At 40.3% G+C, this 18,939-nt stretch overlaps 1 protein-coding gene across 15 annotated transcripts in view; it reads left to right on the top strand.

The window, feature by feature from the left end:
• TCF12 (transcription factor 12) overlaps positions 1–18,939 on the top strand; it is a 163,020-nt gene that overhangs the window by 141,549 nt on the left and 2,532 nt on the right. For 8 of the 15 annotated variants that reach the window (XM_027644674.1, XM_027644677.1, XM_027644675.1 and 5 more), the window contains 7 exons: positions 2,959–3,032; positions 3,959–4,030; positions 4,758–4,964; positions 11,554–11,668; positions 12,492–12,663; positions 13,931–14,163; positions 17,390–17,543. In XM_027644674.1, the coding sequence (XP_027500475.1) occupies positions 2,959–3,032; positions 3,959–4,030; positions 4,758–4,964; positions 11,554–11,668; positions 12,492–12,663; positions 13,931–14,163; positions 17,390–17,532 (1,016 nt within the window). In that variant the 3' untranslated portion in view covers positions 17,533–17,543. The remainder of the gene's footprint in view (positions 1–2,958; positions 3,033–3,958; positions 4,031–4,757; positions 4,965–11,553; positions 11,669–12,491; positions 12,664–13,930; positions 14,164–17,389; positions 17,544–18,939) is intronic. The other 7 variants (XM_027644682.1, XM_027644687.1, XM_027644680.1 and 4 more) reach the window with 5 other exon arrangements.

The raw sequence follows: 18,939 nt of genomic DNA on the forward strand, positions 1-18,939 counted from the left end.
CAATAGTAATATAAGCAAATAATGCTGAAATCCTTCTCAGGCTCAAACTTAGCATCTGCTTCACATTTATACCCTCCCACCCCCTTTAATTTCAGTGATATAGAATTTATCAAGCCTGTGGTAAATTGCTCCAGTAGTTAATTACCTTCATTTATGAATCTGGACTTTTATCTTTATTCCCAGATGAGTCACTAAGAACACAGTGAAGCACAATGTGAAGTAATTACTACTGCATTTATTGCTATTTATACTCCTGGTAGCCATTTTCTGTCTTGACCCAAAAAGTTATTGCAGATAAAACAAATGCTTTATGTGTAATAAAATGATATATTTTGGAGCATTTTAGCCTTCATTGTCACTTTCCCCTTTTGCAGTCAGGTATTTGTTTAGTTGGCATTCTTAGTATTGCAGATTTGACTAAGTCATAATTTAGCCATCCTTTAATTGTAAATTACAGTAGGAGTGCTCTGTTTACCAGGGAAAGCACTGAGAGACAGGAACATCAGGAGATGTTGGGGTTCATGATCTTGTGACTGAACTGTTGGGCTGTTGGGTTGCTGAATGAGGATTAATGACATATTCAGTTAAGTAAAAGCTTGAAGAACAACTCGATGAAAACCCCCAAGTATTATGAGACAATAGTGTGTCTCTCATCTTCCCTGCCCTCATTTAATTTCTAATTTTACATAAACATGCCCAGAGCTGAGCTTCTTGCATAGTTTTAATGATTGTATGTGTATATATATGTGAAGTTTATATAGGGATCTGAATGGTGGGAGCCTTGGTATTTTAAGAATCCTTCTCCCAGGATCAGAGGTATTCAGAAGGGTTTGGTGGGTTCTGAGGATGCAAAGCCAGCCCTCTGTGGCTCTCAGTATGTGTTTGAAAGGGGAGCCAGAGGATTAGCGTTGGGGAGACTCAGAGTAGGAACAATACTACAGTGATTGCTGTCGGTGACCCCTGTAAATCCTAACACTTGCCTGGCTTATTTGTGTTTTTCATGCTGCTATGTTGGTGCTGCACTAAAAGCTGCAGTTGTTAATTGCAGGGCTTGTGGTGCCAGGATGCTTTTTAACATAATTGGTGGATTTCATGCACAAACTTCTAGGAGGGGGAGTGGAATGAGGCAAGCAGGAAATCGGTGCCATCTGGCAACCTGCACAGACAGGGAGGCACAGTGCCACAGTGCCACCGCTTGGAGAGAGCCCCGCCGGTGCCGGAGGTGTGACTGCAAACCGCAGGTTGCACTTGGGCTGGGCCTTTGAGAGGAGGAGTTGGTTATTCCCTCCCCTCTTTGCTTTTTGGCTCACAGTCCCACTCGGAGGTTTGTTCTGCTGCAGAAACAGTCCCTGCTTCCATGTGGCAAACCCAAAGGAAGGTGTCTGGCGAGGGGCACAGGCTCTCAGTGTGTTTGCTCTCTGACCCGCCTCTCTCTGCCTGATGCCCAGCGGTGCCGGCCTGCGGGAAGCAGCACACTCACTTGTGTCCCAGTGAGAGCTCCTGCCCGCCCTCTTGTCTCTAAAAATGGAGTTTTGACTAGATAAAAACTTGAACGTTTTGCTGAGCCAAAATACTCTCAGGCTGTTTCATTAATGCTTTGCAAAATAAGTGGGACTCCAAACGTAATTCCCAAGTTCAGGAATGAAAATAATGCAGAAGGGGACTACAGATCCAGACCCAGAATAGCTGTGTGAAGTCAAAATTGGTAATTATAAACTTACTCACTGAATTCCTTATGTTTTAAAAGAGAATTCCAGCACAATTATGGCAGCTCTGGACTTTTATGGAATAGGAGATTTTTATTATTTTTTAATTAGAAATGAAATATTTAGGTATTTTAATAGCTATGCAAGCTGTTCTCTTTTTGTTAAATAAAACCTTGTCTTTAAAAGGTAACTACTTGCAGCTCTCTGAACAAAGGAACTGTAATGTTATTAAAGCTTTTCCCAGTTTTCCAGACGTACAGCCCTGGCTGTTATTGAAAGAACAAGCCCACAGGCTCTTCCTTTAATGAGCTGCTTTGGATTGTATGTCCATAATTTATTAATGTAATTGCTTTATTATTACATTTGTATGGCTGAAAGGAAGCTGTCTCTAATGGCCATAGAATTTCATGTAGTATCTTTATAAAAGATGCATTATTAGTTGGTGAGAAAAATGCATGTTGTACTACTTCAGGCTTTGTGTTAAAAGTACTGCTTTATTAGTTATTGCATTTCACATCTAATTATTTTTAAAATTTACATGGTAATTAGGTATATTTATGTCAGACTAGAATGGATATGTATTTGAATTTGCAGTGTATAGGTAATATGGATTTAATTGTTTATTTGTTGCACAATCAATGACTTTAAGCTGCTGTTTTACTTTAAATATATCTGAAATAACAAATGAGAATAACTTAGGTGTATTTTTACTCTTCTAAACTTGGAATGCATTATCATCTAAAATGGTGTAGTGTAGAACTAGACAAGATAAAGGAAGCTTTTAGATCTAGTTTTAAATTTTCTTGTTTAGTAGAGAGGTGTCATAAAAATGGTTTTCCAGTTATCCTTAATTTAGTGTCTATTTGATCTCTTTAAATATGTTTGTTGTATATCTTAACACTGTTAAAGATACACCTACATATACTGAACAGAACTGAGCAGTGACGCAGGGAGGAGGCAGGTATTTCAGATACGGGGTGTGGGTGCTTAGTCCACGTTTTTAATGTTGAACTACTTGGAAGATGTCACTGCTTTGTCCTTGACAGTGTGCCTGTCCAACCCTACAGATGCCAGGATATGAAAATTATCTCTCAGTAAGGCAGAATGAAGGAATTTGTCCTCCTTTGTATGCCCATATGCCAGCTTACCTTTATGCAGAATATGTTGGGTTTAATTACGTTGAGATACACTGTGCCTCTGCTTCCCACTTCTGCTCTGTGAACCTGTGCACTAACCTGGACAATTTTGGCAGGTGCCAGTCAGTGGTCCAGGAGTGGAGGACAAGCCCCCTCATCTCCCAACTATGAAAACTCTCTACACTCCTTGGTAAGAATTGTTGAAAGCAACATAGTACTTTTTGCTTAAGAGTTGAAGGCTTGGTTTTGTGTAAATCCTGCATATCATTAAAGGAAACAGTAGGATAGCATTACAAATGAATTCTTTGCTAACAAATGGCCTGTTCAGTTGAACAATATAAGACGTGCAGGGTGTGTCTTTCACCATCTGTTCCTTGGGCATCAGGCTTCTGTGCTGAGGACAGCTGGTGCTAAAGCGCTGTTATGAGATTCTGGTACCTTTTCACAAATCCATAGCTAATTCTTATCTAAAGTTCAGTCTGGAGAAAGATAAAGACTTCATGCCTCCACATTTGCTTGTCCTTCCCCCTCTCTCTCCCTCAAATGGTTGTCTCTCGGGCTTGTTTGCATTACATCGTTATTAAAATATTAATACATTTTATTTGCAGTTATTGTTTGTTATTGGGGAATGTTCGTTCATTAATAAAACATCTTACAGAAAAACACGCAGGCAGTAATCTACAGCATTGTAAATTTTCTTCTTTTGAGGATTCAGCAGAGGATTTAAGTTACTGACTTCCTACTTACATTTATGATACAGCATCGGGAAGGAAAGGGGGAAAATTTGAGGGAAGGTTTTGATTACCTGTTTAATATTTCTAGTTTCCACAGATGTGATTTCTTTTTTTCTGTCTAACAAGAATAAAACATAAGTTAAATCAGATTTCTTTTCTTCAATATTTTTGCAATTAAATATAATTGTTATATACATCTTACAATCCTAACATAACTGCAGTGTTAAATATTAGCCTTTTCTTATCTTAATATAATCAGATCTCTGTTGCATTAACTTGACTAACAATTTATTGCTGACATGCACATCAGCTGTTTCCTCACCTCTTTTTTGAATTAATCTTAACCTGTGCTTTGCTTCCTGTTCTGTCTTGACTTTGCCAGAAAAATCGAGTTGAACAGCAACTTCACGAGCATTTGCAAGATGCAATGTCCTTCTTAAAGGATGTCTGTGAGGTACTATTTCACTTTAGATGGTGCCTTTTTGTGTTTCAATTAACGCTTCCTTCGAATTCCCCATTAAAAACTTAAATTAGAGTAGTGTGTGACCCATCTTTTTACTTCAACATCCTGCTCTTTCAGTTTCTAGAGAGGTGCAGTGTCAGAATTGGTTTTGCTTTGGAGTTGGTTTTTTTTTTGGTCTTCCTTGAAAGAAAAGTAATTTTAAGACAAACTTTTCTACAGTAACACAAAGAACTCACTTTTACTTCTGAAATATCAAATCTGTTTGAAGATCCATTTTAAAAAATGATAACTTGAAGTTTTGTCCAGTTTTTTTTGTAATACAGGTTCTCAAAAGGCCACTGCCTCTCTTAATTGTTTCCAAAGTGGTGAGGCTGATTTTATGATTGTTCTGGCCCGCATTAGATAGCTTATTTTGTAGCAATTCTTTTTTTCTTGTTCATGCCATGTAATAGCAGCTGAGTAGCATTAACCTTATAATAAGCTTCACTCTTAAAGCTGCCACCTATTTGTGGAATGAATGCTATCTTGAGCAAAAATCTCCAGATAATATTTTCTTTTTCCTGTTTGTTTGTAGTGCTGGTAGGTGCTCTCTGATACTATTTTGATACCACATTTCATCTTCTGTCTTTAATATCTCTGAGGTAGAATCTGTTACACCATAAGGAGCCTGCAGATCTATCCAGTAATGGCTGTTCCTGTCCCTCTTGCATCCCAACAGCAGTCCCGGATGGAGGATCGCTTGGACAGACTGGATGATGCCATCCATGTTCTACGAAATCACGCTGTGGGGCCTTCAACAAGCCTGTCAGGTGGCCATGGAGATATTCACAGTTTATTGGGACCATCCCACAATGGGCCAATTGGGAGCCTGAACTCCAACTATGGAGCATCCAGCCTTGTAACAGCCAACAGACAAGCATCCATGGTAATGATGCTTTTAAACATATTTATGCAAAGCAGTTGCAGCTGATGCATTTTAAGTTATCACAGAGCCTAGCGAGTTAAAACTGGGCTGTAAGACTAATATTTACCAGGAAGAAACCACTCGAGATTCTTGTGGAGGAAAAGATGGCAGACAGCTTGCACCTGCTATGGGTTTCCAATTAGACTGTTGGGGTGGGGGTGGACAGAAATGAGGGAGAGGAAAAAGATGGGAAAACTTAGACTTTGGCCTGGTCAGTGGCCCATAAAATCCTGCTGTGACCATATGCAGAAAGCTGAAACTTTCTGCTGAGAGCGTTTCAGCTTATACATGCATTTTTTCCAGATGTGTAATAATTGGCAGAACCGTTTTCTCCTTGAAATGGTGAATAGGGAGATTGAATGGGAAAAGCAGTCAAGAAGGACTGAATTTCAAGTGTTCTGGTCTGGAAAAGCTGTTTATTGTAAATTGGAACTAGTCTTCAATAGCAGATGCTGGCGGAGGACTGGGAGGAAGCTGTTGGAATGTGGAACCATAGTGTGCGCAGGCTCAAAATTTAAACTTTTTTTTATAAATGAAAAGGAGTTTGAGCACAGCTGTAGTGTAAGTAACAATGGAAAGGAAACAACTTTTAGACTAATCCCCAAGAAGAGTGAAATAATTCAATCCACCTCTTTTAGTTTCTTTAAAAATGTGAACTGTTCTGAAAAAATGCAGTTGAGCTTTTTATAGATCAGAAATATGCTAAAAGCATTACACAGTAAACGAATCTATTTGTAGCATTGCTCACTTCCCTTTTTCTTCCTTTTCATTCCTCCACTCTCAAAAATGCTTAAAGGAAAAAGAGCTTTTAAAAACATGCTTGTTTTAGTGGTGCCATGTGTTTGCATGTTTACAGCGTAATTTTAAAGACCAGTTACATGCTGTGAAATTTTCTGTTATAAAACAGATTCACAGCTGGGTACTGTGTGATCAAGGCAAAATTTCACCTATCATCAAAATAATTAGGTACCCCAATTGCTGAAGGGTTTGTATTCTATAAAACAGAATTAGTTCCAGGCTCTCCCATTCGCACGTCACACATCCATTTATATTAATTTCAGGACCACTGCAGTAAACATCAAAAAGAACCGGGGACTTTCTATAAGCTGTGTGTGTTTGGGGGCTGTGGGGAGGGGGGACTTTCCAAATGCACATCCAACTTTAGGTTTCTGTACAAGTTCACAGTTGCTTTTAACAATGAAGGAAGTGATACATAGGTACTGTAGAATTTCTTCTTAATACCGACTGAGATTTAATATTTAAAGAATGTTGTTAAAGTTCTACCATCTTCTGGGATAGACTGAAATTTAGTCATACAAAAGAAAGCTTTTTTCCCCCCTGGTCTTGATGCTGTGGGGTAAAGTGAGTGACTGAAACTGCAGTGACAAACTTGTTCTCTGACTTGAGGAACCTTCCTATACTGCTCAGCCAGACACAGTCAAACGCAGATAGGGCCAAAATGTATATAAAAATCTCAGTTTCTCTTTTAACTAAGCTGTGATAAATATTTTATCAACTCAGTTTATATTAAAATGGTTGAAAGCAGAAAACGACTCTCCAGAATGGACCAAGGTTCCTTGATTTTCTCAAGTTTAATGTGGTTGTGTGACTCAAATGTAATATAGACTTGATTTATCATCTAATGATTTGACTGGCAGATGTTTGTTGTCTGTTAGAAATAAACTTAGATTAGTCCCAATCAAAAAAATACTTGATTGTACATTTCATCCTCACTGGGTGAAACAAGCTTCCAGATCAGTTTTGGCTTGAAAAGTGAGTCAGCTGAAGAATTTCTTGGATTAACCTTAATTTTGTTACATCAGAATAATTGGCTCCAACAGAAGGCATCCTGTTGTGGCCTTGCCCAGTCCCCAAAGAGTGCCCTTTGACATCATTTGCAATTGCAGGAACTCAGCATGACTTAGGATGGAGTCCTGAGATCCATCCAGAGCAGAGGTTGGCACATCTGGCTGCAGAGCGAGTGGGTTATTAGTGCTGACTGCATTGCAGCAACGCCCCCCAAGTATGAGGGGAATTCTTCTGCAATAACCAATTGATTTCAAACTATTATTCACTCTTAGGTTGGGGTATTTTTAAATAGTAAATGTGGAAGAGCAGAGAACTTGACACACAAATAACTGAACTATAAGGTCTAGACTCCATCCAGGATTTAAATACTACTTTACTTTAGGTGACCTCCAGTAAATTTTAGGAAAATAATTAGTATTGGGCTAACATAGTGAGAAATGTCAACATTGATAAGGGTGATTACCTATGATTACCTATTTTTAATGTTTTGTTTGACATAGGGTCAAGAAATGTTCATTGGAATTCAGCACTAAATGAAACTTCCTTGTTGAGGGAGTGTGGGATCTTTACACAAAACATTTTTGCTCTTTAAAAAAAAAAAAGGAAAAAAATAAATTTAATTTCCCTTGAAGATGATGATCTTGGCAGAAGGAGCTAGGAAATGAGTAATTTAACTCCTTTTTATGTAATTAGTGTAACCAGGCATGGTTTTATTTTAACATTTGCTTAATTTTTGAGCCAGATTTATTTTACAACTCTAGTTGACTTCATTTCCTGCTTGCTCTGAATGGTCTTGTTTTCTTTTTAGCTGGGCTGACCATTAGACTTATTCAAATAGATTTTTAATATCTCAAACTCATCAAATATTTGCTAACTGGCCTTTGAAGTTGATTTGTATTTTATTTCATGTATTATTGAAAAGTTAAGAAGTAATACTTTTTGTTCTTATTCAAGCTGCTTTTTATTTGTCATTGTAATACAATGGAAAAAGAACAGCCTGAACTGATTAAAAATAAATAAATAAAAGGCCTGGAAATTTAGTTAAGGATGAAACTCAATCCTTAAGTCACAGGGTTTTTTCAGGTATAACAGGAATCTAAGAAGACTGGTGATCTCCCTCTTTGTGCCCTGTGCTTGCTGTCGGAGAAGCACGAAAGGGCAGTTTAAGCAGCTTTGCCAACACCAACCTCTGCTCTTACTCAAACCCTTCCAGACTGGGTGTTTCTCTCTACAGAGATTATGTTCCCACTGAACAACTTTGAGTTTTCTGAAGTGTAAAAATCTTGATTCCAAAGCCCTTTTAATTATGCACCCCTTAGTTAAAATGGTGTTAATGGCCACAGCCAAATCGACCAGCTAGTATGGCTTGAAAGGTGCACGTTTTAAAGACCCAGAGCAAGACTGGTATTTTTATTTTCCAGTTCTCAAAAGCTTTCATTGCCAGGTGCTCAAAGTGAGTAATCAAACTGAAGTGTGAGCTGCAGAACTGATGTTACCAGGACAAAGGTTGTCCTCTCCCCACGTGTCACTCTCGGTTCTCCTACAGGCACTCGTGTGTCATCAGTGCCCATGATTTGTCTAATTTTTATTTAGTTGCCTAAAATACTTCACTGGTTTTCTGGTTTTGGATCTCAAATGTTACCACTTAAATCAACCGAAATACATTCTACACTCTTTTTTTTTTTTTTTTTAAACTTGCAATTGTGAGCGGGGCTGCAGATTGTCCTATGTACAAGTTTTTATTGAAATGCATAAAAATTAATAACAGTTCACCCGGTAAATTATAACTTACAGACTTGCATGCAGGGCTACTGTTGTACTGGGTTTACTGAGTTGTGGCTTCTTTGATTTGCTGTGAACCCCGAATGCTGGGTTGGCATTGTGTAGAGGGAACATGCAGAGGGGAGTGATTTAAATAGGTTTGTAACAAAGGCGGTGTCTGTGCTGGTCGCTCCTCAGACTTGAACAGAGTATTTTGCCCGCACAAGCGCGAGCTCTGTGGTGCAGCCCAGCCTTGCGCTTGTCTCCCATTTTGTGTGGCTGAGGAGCCTGCGGGGTTTGCTTGCGAGGGATCATGGAAACAAGGCTGGATTAGCGCATGGGAGAATGAATTAACTCGCAGTTTGTTTGCTTATGAAATGAACTCCCGGCGTTGCAGGGGCCGTGCGGGGCCCGGGGCCGCGGCGATGGGCGGGCGGGGCGGCCGTGAGGGGACCGAGCGGGACCGGGGGGGCCCGGGGAGCGGGTCTGCCCTGGAGCGGTGCCCCTGGGGCCGGACCTTGGCGCTGGGGAAGGGTTGGACTCAGAATTGCTTATAAATAACGGCGATAAAACATGTCGGGAGCTCGTTTGTTGCGAGGCCGAGGAGCTGAGGGGCTCAGACGCCTTTCAGAAGACTTAAAGGAAGCCCGAGGTTGCTCCATTGAAATGCAGATGGGGACAACCCTTGTTCTGAGTGCGAGTCCGGGAGAAGGAAAGCAAACTAAATTTTCCGAACTCGATACTTATAAGATACTAAAGACCCAATTTGCTACCTCGAAGCAGTCACCGATCAGTTGTGCTTATAGAAAACAGCTGTTGGCCTCTGCGACTTTCAGCGAGTCTTTTGATTTGGGTTTTTTTGTTTGCCAGTTTGGATTTTCTAGTGTATCATGGATCAGAGATAAAAATCATTGTTATGGTCAGTTTTGTAACATTTTATCTCTTAAGATTTCTGTATTAATCTTGTTAATCTGAATTGTATGTCTGTCTTGGTTTCAAAGGACTGGAACATGGACTTGCATTCAGTTGTTATTTCTAATCTATTTTCTGTCTTTGTCAGAACTGATTTGCTAATCTATCGCCTTTAGATTAGCTCTAGATTTAAAAGTTGCCAGGGTTCTGGCAGCTGTTATGTTTGTACATAGCTTTAAGAAATTTTTGCCTTTTTTAAGAAGTAGACTTCAGAACAAACCTGACCCTGAAGCGATTAATAGTCTGTAGCTTGAATAAAAGCACCCTCAAGTGTTAGGACTAAGCATGACCAGAAGAATAAAATAAAACACACAACCTGCAGGGCAGAATTAGGGGAAGACTCGTTTTTGAAAGTTCAGTGTGGAGAATGAGCTTGACGTTCCCGTGTTAAAGAGTTTTGTCTTTCAGGCTGAAAGACCTGAGCTCTGCTCCTTCCTCCCAGCAAGTTCATGGCTCTTGCAGGAGCTGGGATAACCATCCAGAGTAGAACTTCTCACAAACAAAGCCTATTACACGCAAAGGAAGATAAAATATACTTGAAATAGCAACAGATATTCCACAGAATACAAGAGGAGATTTTCTGCAGAACAATAGCTACAAATAGCAGCCCGGAATGACCTGATATTAGTTGTGGGTTGTCGGGGGGGTTCCCCCCTTTCCTTTTTTGTTCCTGTGCATTAGCTTACAGGAACAAGTGTATATTAAACAAAGGATAAACTTGCATAAGGGTATTTATCTCTCTCTGGGTAAAACCCATACTAAGACATGAAAGGTAAAAGCTGCATTAATTACTCAAGAGGGATTCAAAGCTCAGCAGTTTACTAGGATTGAAGGATTTATTGAAAAACAGTGGTTCTCATGTGTAACTCCAGGCAATAAACCTATTTAATTAAAGGCTTAATCTTCTAGTTGACATGTTTGCTACTGTTCCAATAAAAAGCTTCATCTGTAGCCAATTTTTGTAACTATACAAATAATAGTAGAATCCCTCATCTTTGTTCAGTTTTTTAACTGTTTAATTGTATTATATTGGTTATAGTATAAATATTTAAGGACTTTTGTGTCTTTAGGAATCAAAAGCTTTAAATAGTCTGTGTTCCAAATCATTTAACTACATGCAGTGTGTCTTTACCTCTTTCTCAAACAAAAAATATTTTTTTAATAGAAGTTGATAACAGTATTCTGTATTGAGCAGCAGTTTTTTAACAAATTGCCTCTTCAAGTTAGGTATGCGCACTCATGGCTGTCTTACATAAGTACCATTAATTCAAGTTATGCAAAATTAGAATTTTTCAAGACTCTTCATCTCAATGCTTGCTGCTCAAATTTATTATGAAGGAGCAGATTAGGAAATAGGTGGTAAGAGCAGTTAGATGCCTGGATTATTTTTGTATGATATGATTCTGTAATGGGACTAAACTAAATGTATTTAGCTGAGAAAGTAGGAAAATGAGAGAGAATTATTGAAGTGAATAAAATAATGTTTTTATATTAGATCCAGTACTTTCTTAATCCTGTTTCTGCAAACAAGAAGTGATGCTGTTTATGTTTAATGAGTGTACATGTGTCTTTATCTGTATCTGTGAGTGTAGGGCAGTATACACACCTTTCACACTGGGTGAAGACTATTATTTCCCATTCTCTTCTTTTAAGGATCAAAATATAAGTACTTGCAAGCAGAAGTTAATCAGATCTTCAACCCCTCAGGTGTAAAGCAGGGAGGAAATTCTGTCGTGTTCTATGGGGAAATACTGAAAAAAATTTTGGCCAAGTTGCTACTTTATTTCAAACAGGTGCTGGTCACTGCCTGGGACACAGCTCAGTCCAGCAAGGGGTAAGAGGTGGTTTAGTGTAACAGCATCTTTCAACCAAGTGTTTCCTTCCTTGAGTGAGGGCTTTAACTCAGGTCTCTGATCCAGCAAACACTTGAAGTCTTTTAAACTTCTATTTTTGGATTGTTTCTTTGAATCTCGTCTTTAATAGAAACCTTTGCTTTGCCTTACTTTAGGTTGGGACTCACCGGGAAGAAGGTGTCAGCCTCAACAGCAACCACTCAGTTCTTCCCAGTACAGTTTCTGCTCAGAGCACAGAACTAAATCATAAAACACAAGACAGCTACAGAGGTAACTTTCCAGTCCTAAATGCTGAACGGGGTCTGCAGCAGTCCAGAGCCAGGGAGGCTGTAGATCATGGTAAAATGGCAGCAGTGCAGGGGACAGGGACATAGATAATGTTGAAAAATAAAAATTAATTATAAATCCTATATAACACCACTGTTAGGGATTCCTGCAACAATTTTGTGGGCATCCCTGTCTAAGACTTGTCCCAGTACAGTTTCAAGAGAGAACTGCATGACAACCACATTCTTCCAGCTTAAGGAGCCACGATCCACGTGCAGAGCTGTGGCCATGTCCGGATCATCCGGGAGGGCTGTGGAGTGAGCTGAGACCAGAGCTCAGTGCAGCCAAAGGAAGGAAGTCATTCCACACCAGTGTTTACGGTTCCTTCCAGTTTTAGCCTAAACAAGTAAACTGCAGAAAACAGACATCAGCTTATTTATCAGTGTGCCAGCACCACTGAGGGAGGGGTGTGTTGCACATTCAGCCCAAGCCTCCATGGCAGTGCAGCTCTTAACTGTGCAACCTAGACATGAGGTGCAGATTTCCTTACTTCACTAAAGGTCCTTTTGTCTTAAACAGTGTTTTTTCTCAGATTAAGCTGTTACCAGTCAAGCCTCTCTCTGAATTGCAGTCACTTTATAGCCCATGACACATGTCCAAGTACAGCAGTGTTACCAGGATTTGTCGTGTCTGTTGCCAGAGCACAGTATTTCCTGTTGTGTTCCCAGGCTTCTGCTCGGCTCTGGCCTCTCATCCACATTATCTGCTTGAGGTTCTGTGAAATGTTCAGTGCTGTGACGCTCACTCTGCTCTCTGGTTCTTGCAGCACTGTCAGGTGGCCTACAGAGCCAGTCTGTGGCTATAGGTCCAACAGAAATCAAGTCTGAACATAAGGAGAAGGATGAGAATATCCATGAACCGCCCTCATCGGATGACATGAAATCAGATGACGAGTCCTCCCAGAAGGATATCAAGGTCTCCTCCAGAGGCAGAACAAGGTGCATTGCTGACGTGACCCAGAGAATTTGTGCTTTGTTAATGCTCTGTAACCTGTTGTCCTTAGGTTTGATAAATTTATTACAAGGCTTTTGTGTAACCAGTGCATGTACCAACAGGCAGTGAAAGAGAGAAAAGGTATAGGATTTTCTGAGAAAATCACCTGAAGAGTATACATTCCTTTAGATTAGTGCCATGCCTGATGTCTGCCTGTACATTTAAGTAGTAACAGGTTCAGAGGGCCCTGCCCAGCACAGAGGATGGGGAATGTTAGAAATTTGTGATACTTTGTGCCTGGGCCAGGGCTTTGCCTCTCAATGTAAGTTTGTAGCGATGGAGAGCTCCAGGCTGATAACCTGGAGCCTGGGGTGAACACCGTGGCTGAATATCCCTTTGAAACACTTTGTCCCCTCCCAAGCCACAGACAAAAAACCTGGAGCTGACACTGGGTAAAATGTTTCTGGATCTGCCTGATAGGCCTGACACAACTGTTGCAATTTGAGATAACAGTGGACAATCAGAATTTTGCAAGCACAGGCAGCAGAGTCTGTATCATCACACATGTCTAATGGCATTTTAGTGTGTTTTAGTGGAGCACAGGTTTTGCACAGTTCTTAGACTAAATTAGACAGTCCTATATTAAAAAAGGCTTTGCAACTTGATATCATTTGAGGCAGTTCAGGAATTCTAAATATAACTGTTTAGTTCTACACTGAGTAGTAGAAGGAAGAATAGTTCTAAAATAGGCCAGTGAGGTCTTTAACAGAACTGAAACTTCTTAATAAGCACATGAAATTGAAAATCCCTTGAATGCCTTTTTATATAAGCCAATGTATTGGAAAGTAGCAAAAACTTAGTTAAAAATTATTTATTCTTCACCTGAGAAGGTGGCTGAGTTACCTCTTTAACTGTTTGACCAGTCATCAGTACCTGAGTGAAGTGGTAGTCTGGATACATCTTTTGCTTCAAGGAGCAGTGTATTGCCAGAAGTTTTCCTAGAGATGTTTACCTGCTGTAGGCAATATTCTGTGGATATTCTTCAGGCAGAAGCCACTTAACATTTATTTTCAGGAACAGGTAGGAACACCAAGAATTGCCTTGGAAAATTAAGGATTGATACCTAACACTTCCTTAGTTAAATATTCTTCAATGGAATGGATTAGGTGGGAAGTTTAATTTCAACAACTGAAAATTCTGAGCCAGCAGCAGGGTCACTTGTTTGGAATCCCAGTGGTATTTCAATATACTGTTATTTCTGCTTTCTTGCAGCAGTACTAACGAAGATGAGGATTTAAACCCAGAGCAGAAAATAGAAAGAGAAAAGGAGAGAAGGATGGCAAACAACGCCCGGGAGCGTTTGCGTGTCCGAGATATCAACGAGGCGTTCAAGGAGCTCGGCAGGATGTGTCAGCTCCACCTGAAGAGCGAGAAACCGCAGACAAAGCTGCTCATTCTCCACCAGGCTGTGGCTGTGATCCTCAGTCTAGAGCAGCAAGTGAGAGGTCAGTGCCCTGCTTGTGTGGTACCTTTGGTTATGGAGCAGTGCTGCTCCCTCGAAACCTGCACAAACAAATGCAGAGCTGTTAAAAGCATGTTTTCTGTTCTGTAACGATGCTGAAGGTCTTTGAGAAGAGCAAAGAATTACTTTCAAAAAAAGAAAAAAAAAAAGGAGAAAGGAGTGAGTATGAAGTTAATACTTTGACCTTTCTTTCTCCTGCACAATTAGCCATCTCTTTACCTGACGATGGTAAAGGTGATTACACCTTTCAAGGTAAATTGATTAATTAAAATATTGACACATCTTGCTTTAAATTGTAACCAGCACTTGTTTAGTGATATAAAGGCTTTAGCAAGAATAAGAGATCTATTTTAAGAGGAACCCCACATAATTAAAATGTTAAAATGGAATGACTTTATATGTGTTTCCTTAGATTTTTCAATTAAACGTATACTGGGGATGGAGGAAACCAACTTCTGCTGTAATTGAATCAGAGCTGGGTTTGCATGAATTTTCTTCCCCTGATTCCTTTAAATTTTTCCAGAAAAAAAACAACAGACCTACTGGTAGGTCCAGAAGGAAGACTGCTTTGTGCCATTCACTCTTTTAAGGAGAGATGGTTCTGGGAGTCATGCTCAGTTCTTCAACTGTTCCATTCTCGTGTCTCAGTGAAGCCACAGTTGACTTCTGATCTCCCTTTTAACTTTTGTCAAAGACATGTTGAAGTTCTGGGGCACCTTGGTCTAACTTGTGGTCAGCCCTGAGCTGGTCCTGCAGTTGAACTGGATGATGGTTGTAGGTCCCTTTCAATGGAAATAATCTCGTCTGTTCTGTGTCTCTGGCACTTACTGAGGAGTGTCCTCATGTTCTGCTGTTTGGGACTTGTGAACAACCATCTTCCTTAGTGTCCCACTGGTGTAAGTGCAGCAAGTGACTGGAAAAGTCTGGCAGATGTGGATGATGTCAGTGACTGTGTTTGCTCAGTCTCTGTATCTTTGAATCACTGATGTCACTGAGTGATACCAACGTTTTATTTTTGTGTACCTTGTTTTACTTCCATTTGCTCAGTTGTTGCTTGCATTTTGCACAGAAGATTCAAGCATTAGTTAAGAGTTTATTGAAAGTGACAAAGTGACAAACTTTAGACAAGCTTACCTACTGTGCAGCAAGGATGAGGTGCTGTGTTTTCAGGCAGAGCTTTACTGATCCAGTTTTTAATAAAGAAACACACAGTCTCCAGCCTGAGCTCTTGCAAGGCACAGAGAGCAACTCTGCTCTGCAGGTGAGACACCAGCTGGGGCCATTGTAAAACCCAGTTTTAGCATCTCTGAGACTTAGATCTTGGGAATTGTTTTGGTCTGAAAACGCTTGCCATGGTCTAGAAGATAATGCTGAGTATGATGTGGAAGTCAGAATAACATTAATCATGTTTTTTGATGTTTAAAAATCATCAAGTCCATCTCCCTGCTCTTACGGGTTCTGTAATCCACAAAAAGCTTCATGTGATAATTAATCACTTTTTCCTTGGTCAGAGATTGCTTCCAAACTTCTTTGTCTTTGGTAGAAATCTTTTTTCCAAATGTGCTAACAGCTAAATTGTACCCATTGTACAGGCAGTGTAAATTGAGAACTCTTCCTTCCTCATGTCACCCTGGGTGCCTCCGAGCCGCCCCAGCAGCTCATGGTGCCTGTCAGGACAGGGCCCGTGTTCCCCATTTATCCCGCCCGTCTTCCCTTGCACCTGTTCCTGAAGTGACTGACCAGAGCTTTGTGTGGCGCCCAGAGCAGCTTTCCCAGCGTGTTATATAATTGCATCAATGATTTCCTCTCCCTGCTGGTAATGAAGCTCCTCATTTTGTGATTGATGCTATTCAGAATCAACCATTTCGAACTGAAGCTCTCACTGCGGGCCAGCGTTTTTATCTCCATTTCCTAAATCACTGCAAATTAACTTCCTTTCAAAGTTTCCACATAATTAAATCTTCTTTGAAACTTCGAGGCAAGCCACAGTTAGACAAAGAAAACTGTGACTGAGAAAAGTTAGCAGGTTTTTTTTTTCCAGTAGACTCTTTAGGAGTGCTCATCCTTAAGGGAATGCAGTAGGAGGCTGTTGATAATGACTTTGGTGACAGCAGAATTATCAAGTCCGTCCAAAATAGTCTCTGTCAGATGAGATGGATTCTACCCCTTTTAAAATGCACAGGGGTCAGTAAACTGCAGTTCTAGAGGGGTGCTTGTTCAGGGCAGGAGAAGGGCTCTTGCTGTCTGTTCAGTTTTGGCAGTGTTCTTACAGTTATAATTGTATCTGCCATCTCCAACTGCAAAACAGGATTCACTGACAGCGAGAAAAATACCTCAAAATGTTGATTAAATTCAACAGTTGAATATATTACCCCCTTTTTGTGTGTCTGCTGGGCCAGTGAGATTTACATCTTCTGTATTTTGATTCATGAAAAGCCATTTTGAAGAACAGAAACAGTTGACTTTTATAAACCGTCATTATTTGAAAGCTAGATCCAAATCTACATCTATTGAAGCTTAAGTGGGGAAGTGAAAACATGCTGATGGAATACCTTGATAGCTGGTCCACAGCTGGTTATTATAAAGTACTGACTTTAATGTGAGAGGAAATACAGTTCAGAAAAAAATCAATCCTCCTGCTCTATGTGACTGTCATCACATTGTTTTGATTGAGCTGAGATGGGCACAAGGTGATCTCACAGGCTTGAGGGGATGGTGAGAACTATCAGTTTAGGGCATTCTGCCTCCCCTGTTCTAACAACTGGGTAATACTTATGGGGAGGAAAGGAGCAGCAACATTACTAAAGCTGTGTGATGTCAGTGAGCTTGGTGTGACCTCAGCATACCAACAAAATGCCGAAATCTCCATTTTATTACATCGTAAATTACAGACAGTTCCCATTTTGCGCTTCAATGACTTATGTGATAAAGGAGGCACCTTTTCAGAGTTTCTCAAGGTGTATGTAGTCAGCCAGTAAAGTTTGAGTTTGGTTTTTTGTTTGTTTGGGTTCTTTTAAGTACCAGTTGAGGAGATGTCTGGTAGAACTCTCAGCAGTGCTGGTCTGCAGCTTTAGACACCTGCATGTGTGCCCAGGGATGTCAGCTCAGGAGGGGAAGCTGCAGAGCTGTTTTTACTCCAGCACATCATGTCTGGATATTCCCCTTGCTGGCAGTGGATGGGATGTTACAAATGATGTTTTCTGTTGCAGAACGAAACCTAAACCCTAAAGCAGCCTGCCTTAAGAGAAGGGAAGAAGAAAAAGTTTCTGCCGTATCGGCAGAGCCGCCAACACCACACCCAGGAAGCCACCCTGGCCTGAGTGAAACTACCAACCCTATGGGTCATATGTGAACACCAGCCAGGTACGTCTGCTCTCGGGGAACGGCTCTTCTTGTATTGGCTGCAGTCTGGGAGGTACCTGGGTATGTTGGGTTTTAGTCACTGAGCTGCCAGAGGCACCAAACTTCTTTGTGCTGCTGAAGTCTTTTCATAGCTGAGCATAAGCAAAAGCGTCCAGATTTGTTTAGTTCTATAATAAAACCCCAAGAAATTGTCGTCAAAGTCTCTGTCTTTCCACGTGTTGTTGCCAATGGCTACATCTCTTGGCTCAGGTGGCCTTCCTGGCATGACATCAGAGGAGCTGTGAACAGCTTGCTAGATAAGCCATGCATAATAGAGATGAATTATACATCTTTAAATGGTCTAAATATCACATTAGTTCATTTAAAAATCCACCTATTGTTTCCCAGTGCTGATACAGTTTGAGAGACTCCTCATCCCAGAGAGATTTGCTGTCTGGCTCAAGGCCAGTCGTTGTAACTCCTCTCATTTGCCCAGCAGAGATTGTGAACTGTCTTAAGTCACAATCTGTGTTAGTAAAGATAGTGAAGATTTGAAGTGATGTTTTCAGCTTTGCAAGGTAGATCAGTGTTTCCAAGAGCCCCGTGTGGCCCAGTGTGTAACAGCTCATTTAAACCTGCTGATGGGAGGCCCTACAGGAATATTAGTCTTTTGGGCTTTACTGTGGCTTGTTGGTTGGGTTTCTAAATAGTTGGGAAAAACCTGATTTTAAAAAGAAAAAATTCTGAATCTTTCAGTAGAGCTGTTGCCACTTTGAAAAAAAAATTGGGTTCAGTGCCCTTATTTTAATCTGTAGTTTAAGTAAATTTTATATTTCAAGAGGGTTTTTGTTGTTGTGTCTATAGACTGGTTTACCTTAAGATAAAGGTGTCTTGCCAGGATATATCCCATGGAAGTTTAGTATTCCCTGGTGTTCTCAGAAAGCAGCAAAGTGGCTTTGAAACCAGGTCTTATTTGAGGCAGTACTTTTTCCTCATCCCTTATGGGCAGCTTTTTTCTTCATAAACAAAGTGGGTTTTCTTTTTAGGAAAGTAAATTTGAATTTCTTTGAATTTCTTTAAGTTTTAATGCTTTGAATTTCCTTAATTTGTTTAATTTCATGCCAGAGCAATAGACAACTTCTGAATTGTCTTGATTGAATCTCTTGATTTACAGCAGACCCACACTCTGTTCTTGCCATATAAATACAAAGAACCACTTTCAAAAGTTTGATGTGTTTATTTTTTTTGGTAGCAGTAACGTTGTAAGATGAGTGAAGTGTGACACTGGCAGGGAGAGGCTGCACAGGTACATGGCAATGTCCCTTCAGCAGGAGTGAGGGAAGGAGGTACTGTCTCCTTCTTGGCTTAGAGAGCAAAGTCAAACACAAACTGAAGGTCTGAGATGTGCAGATTACTC

Source organism: Corapipo altera, unplaced genomic scaffold, assembly GCF_003945725.1.
Source record: "Corapipo altera isolate COAL_440 unplaced genomic scaffold, ASM394572v1 50, whole genome shotgun sequence".
Taxonomy (NCBI): domain Eukaryota; kingdom Metazoa; phylum Chordata; class Aves; order Passeriformes; family Pipridae; genus Corapipo; species Corapipo altera.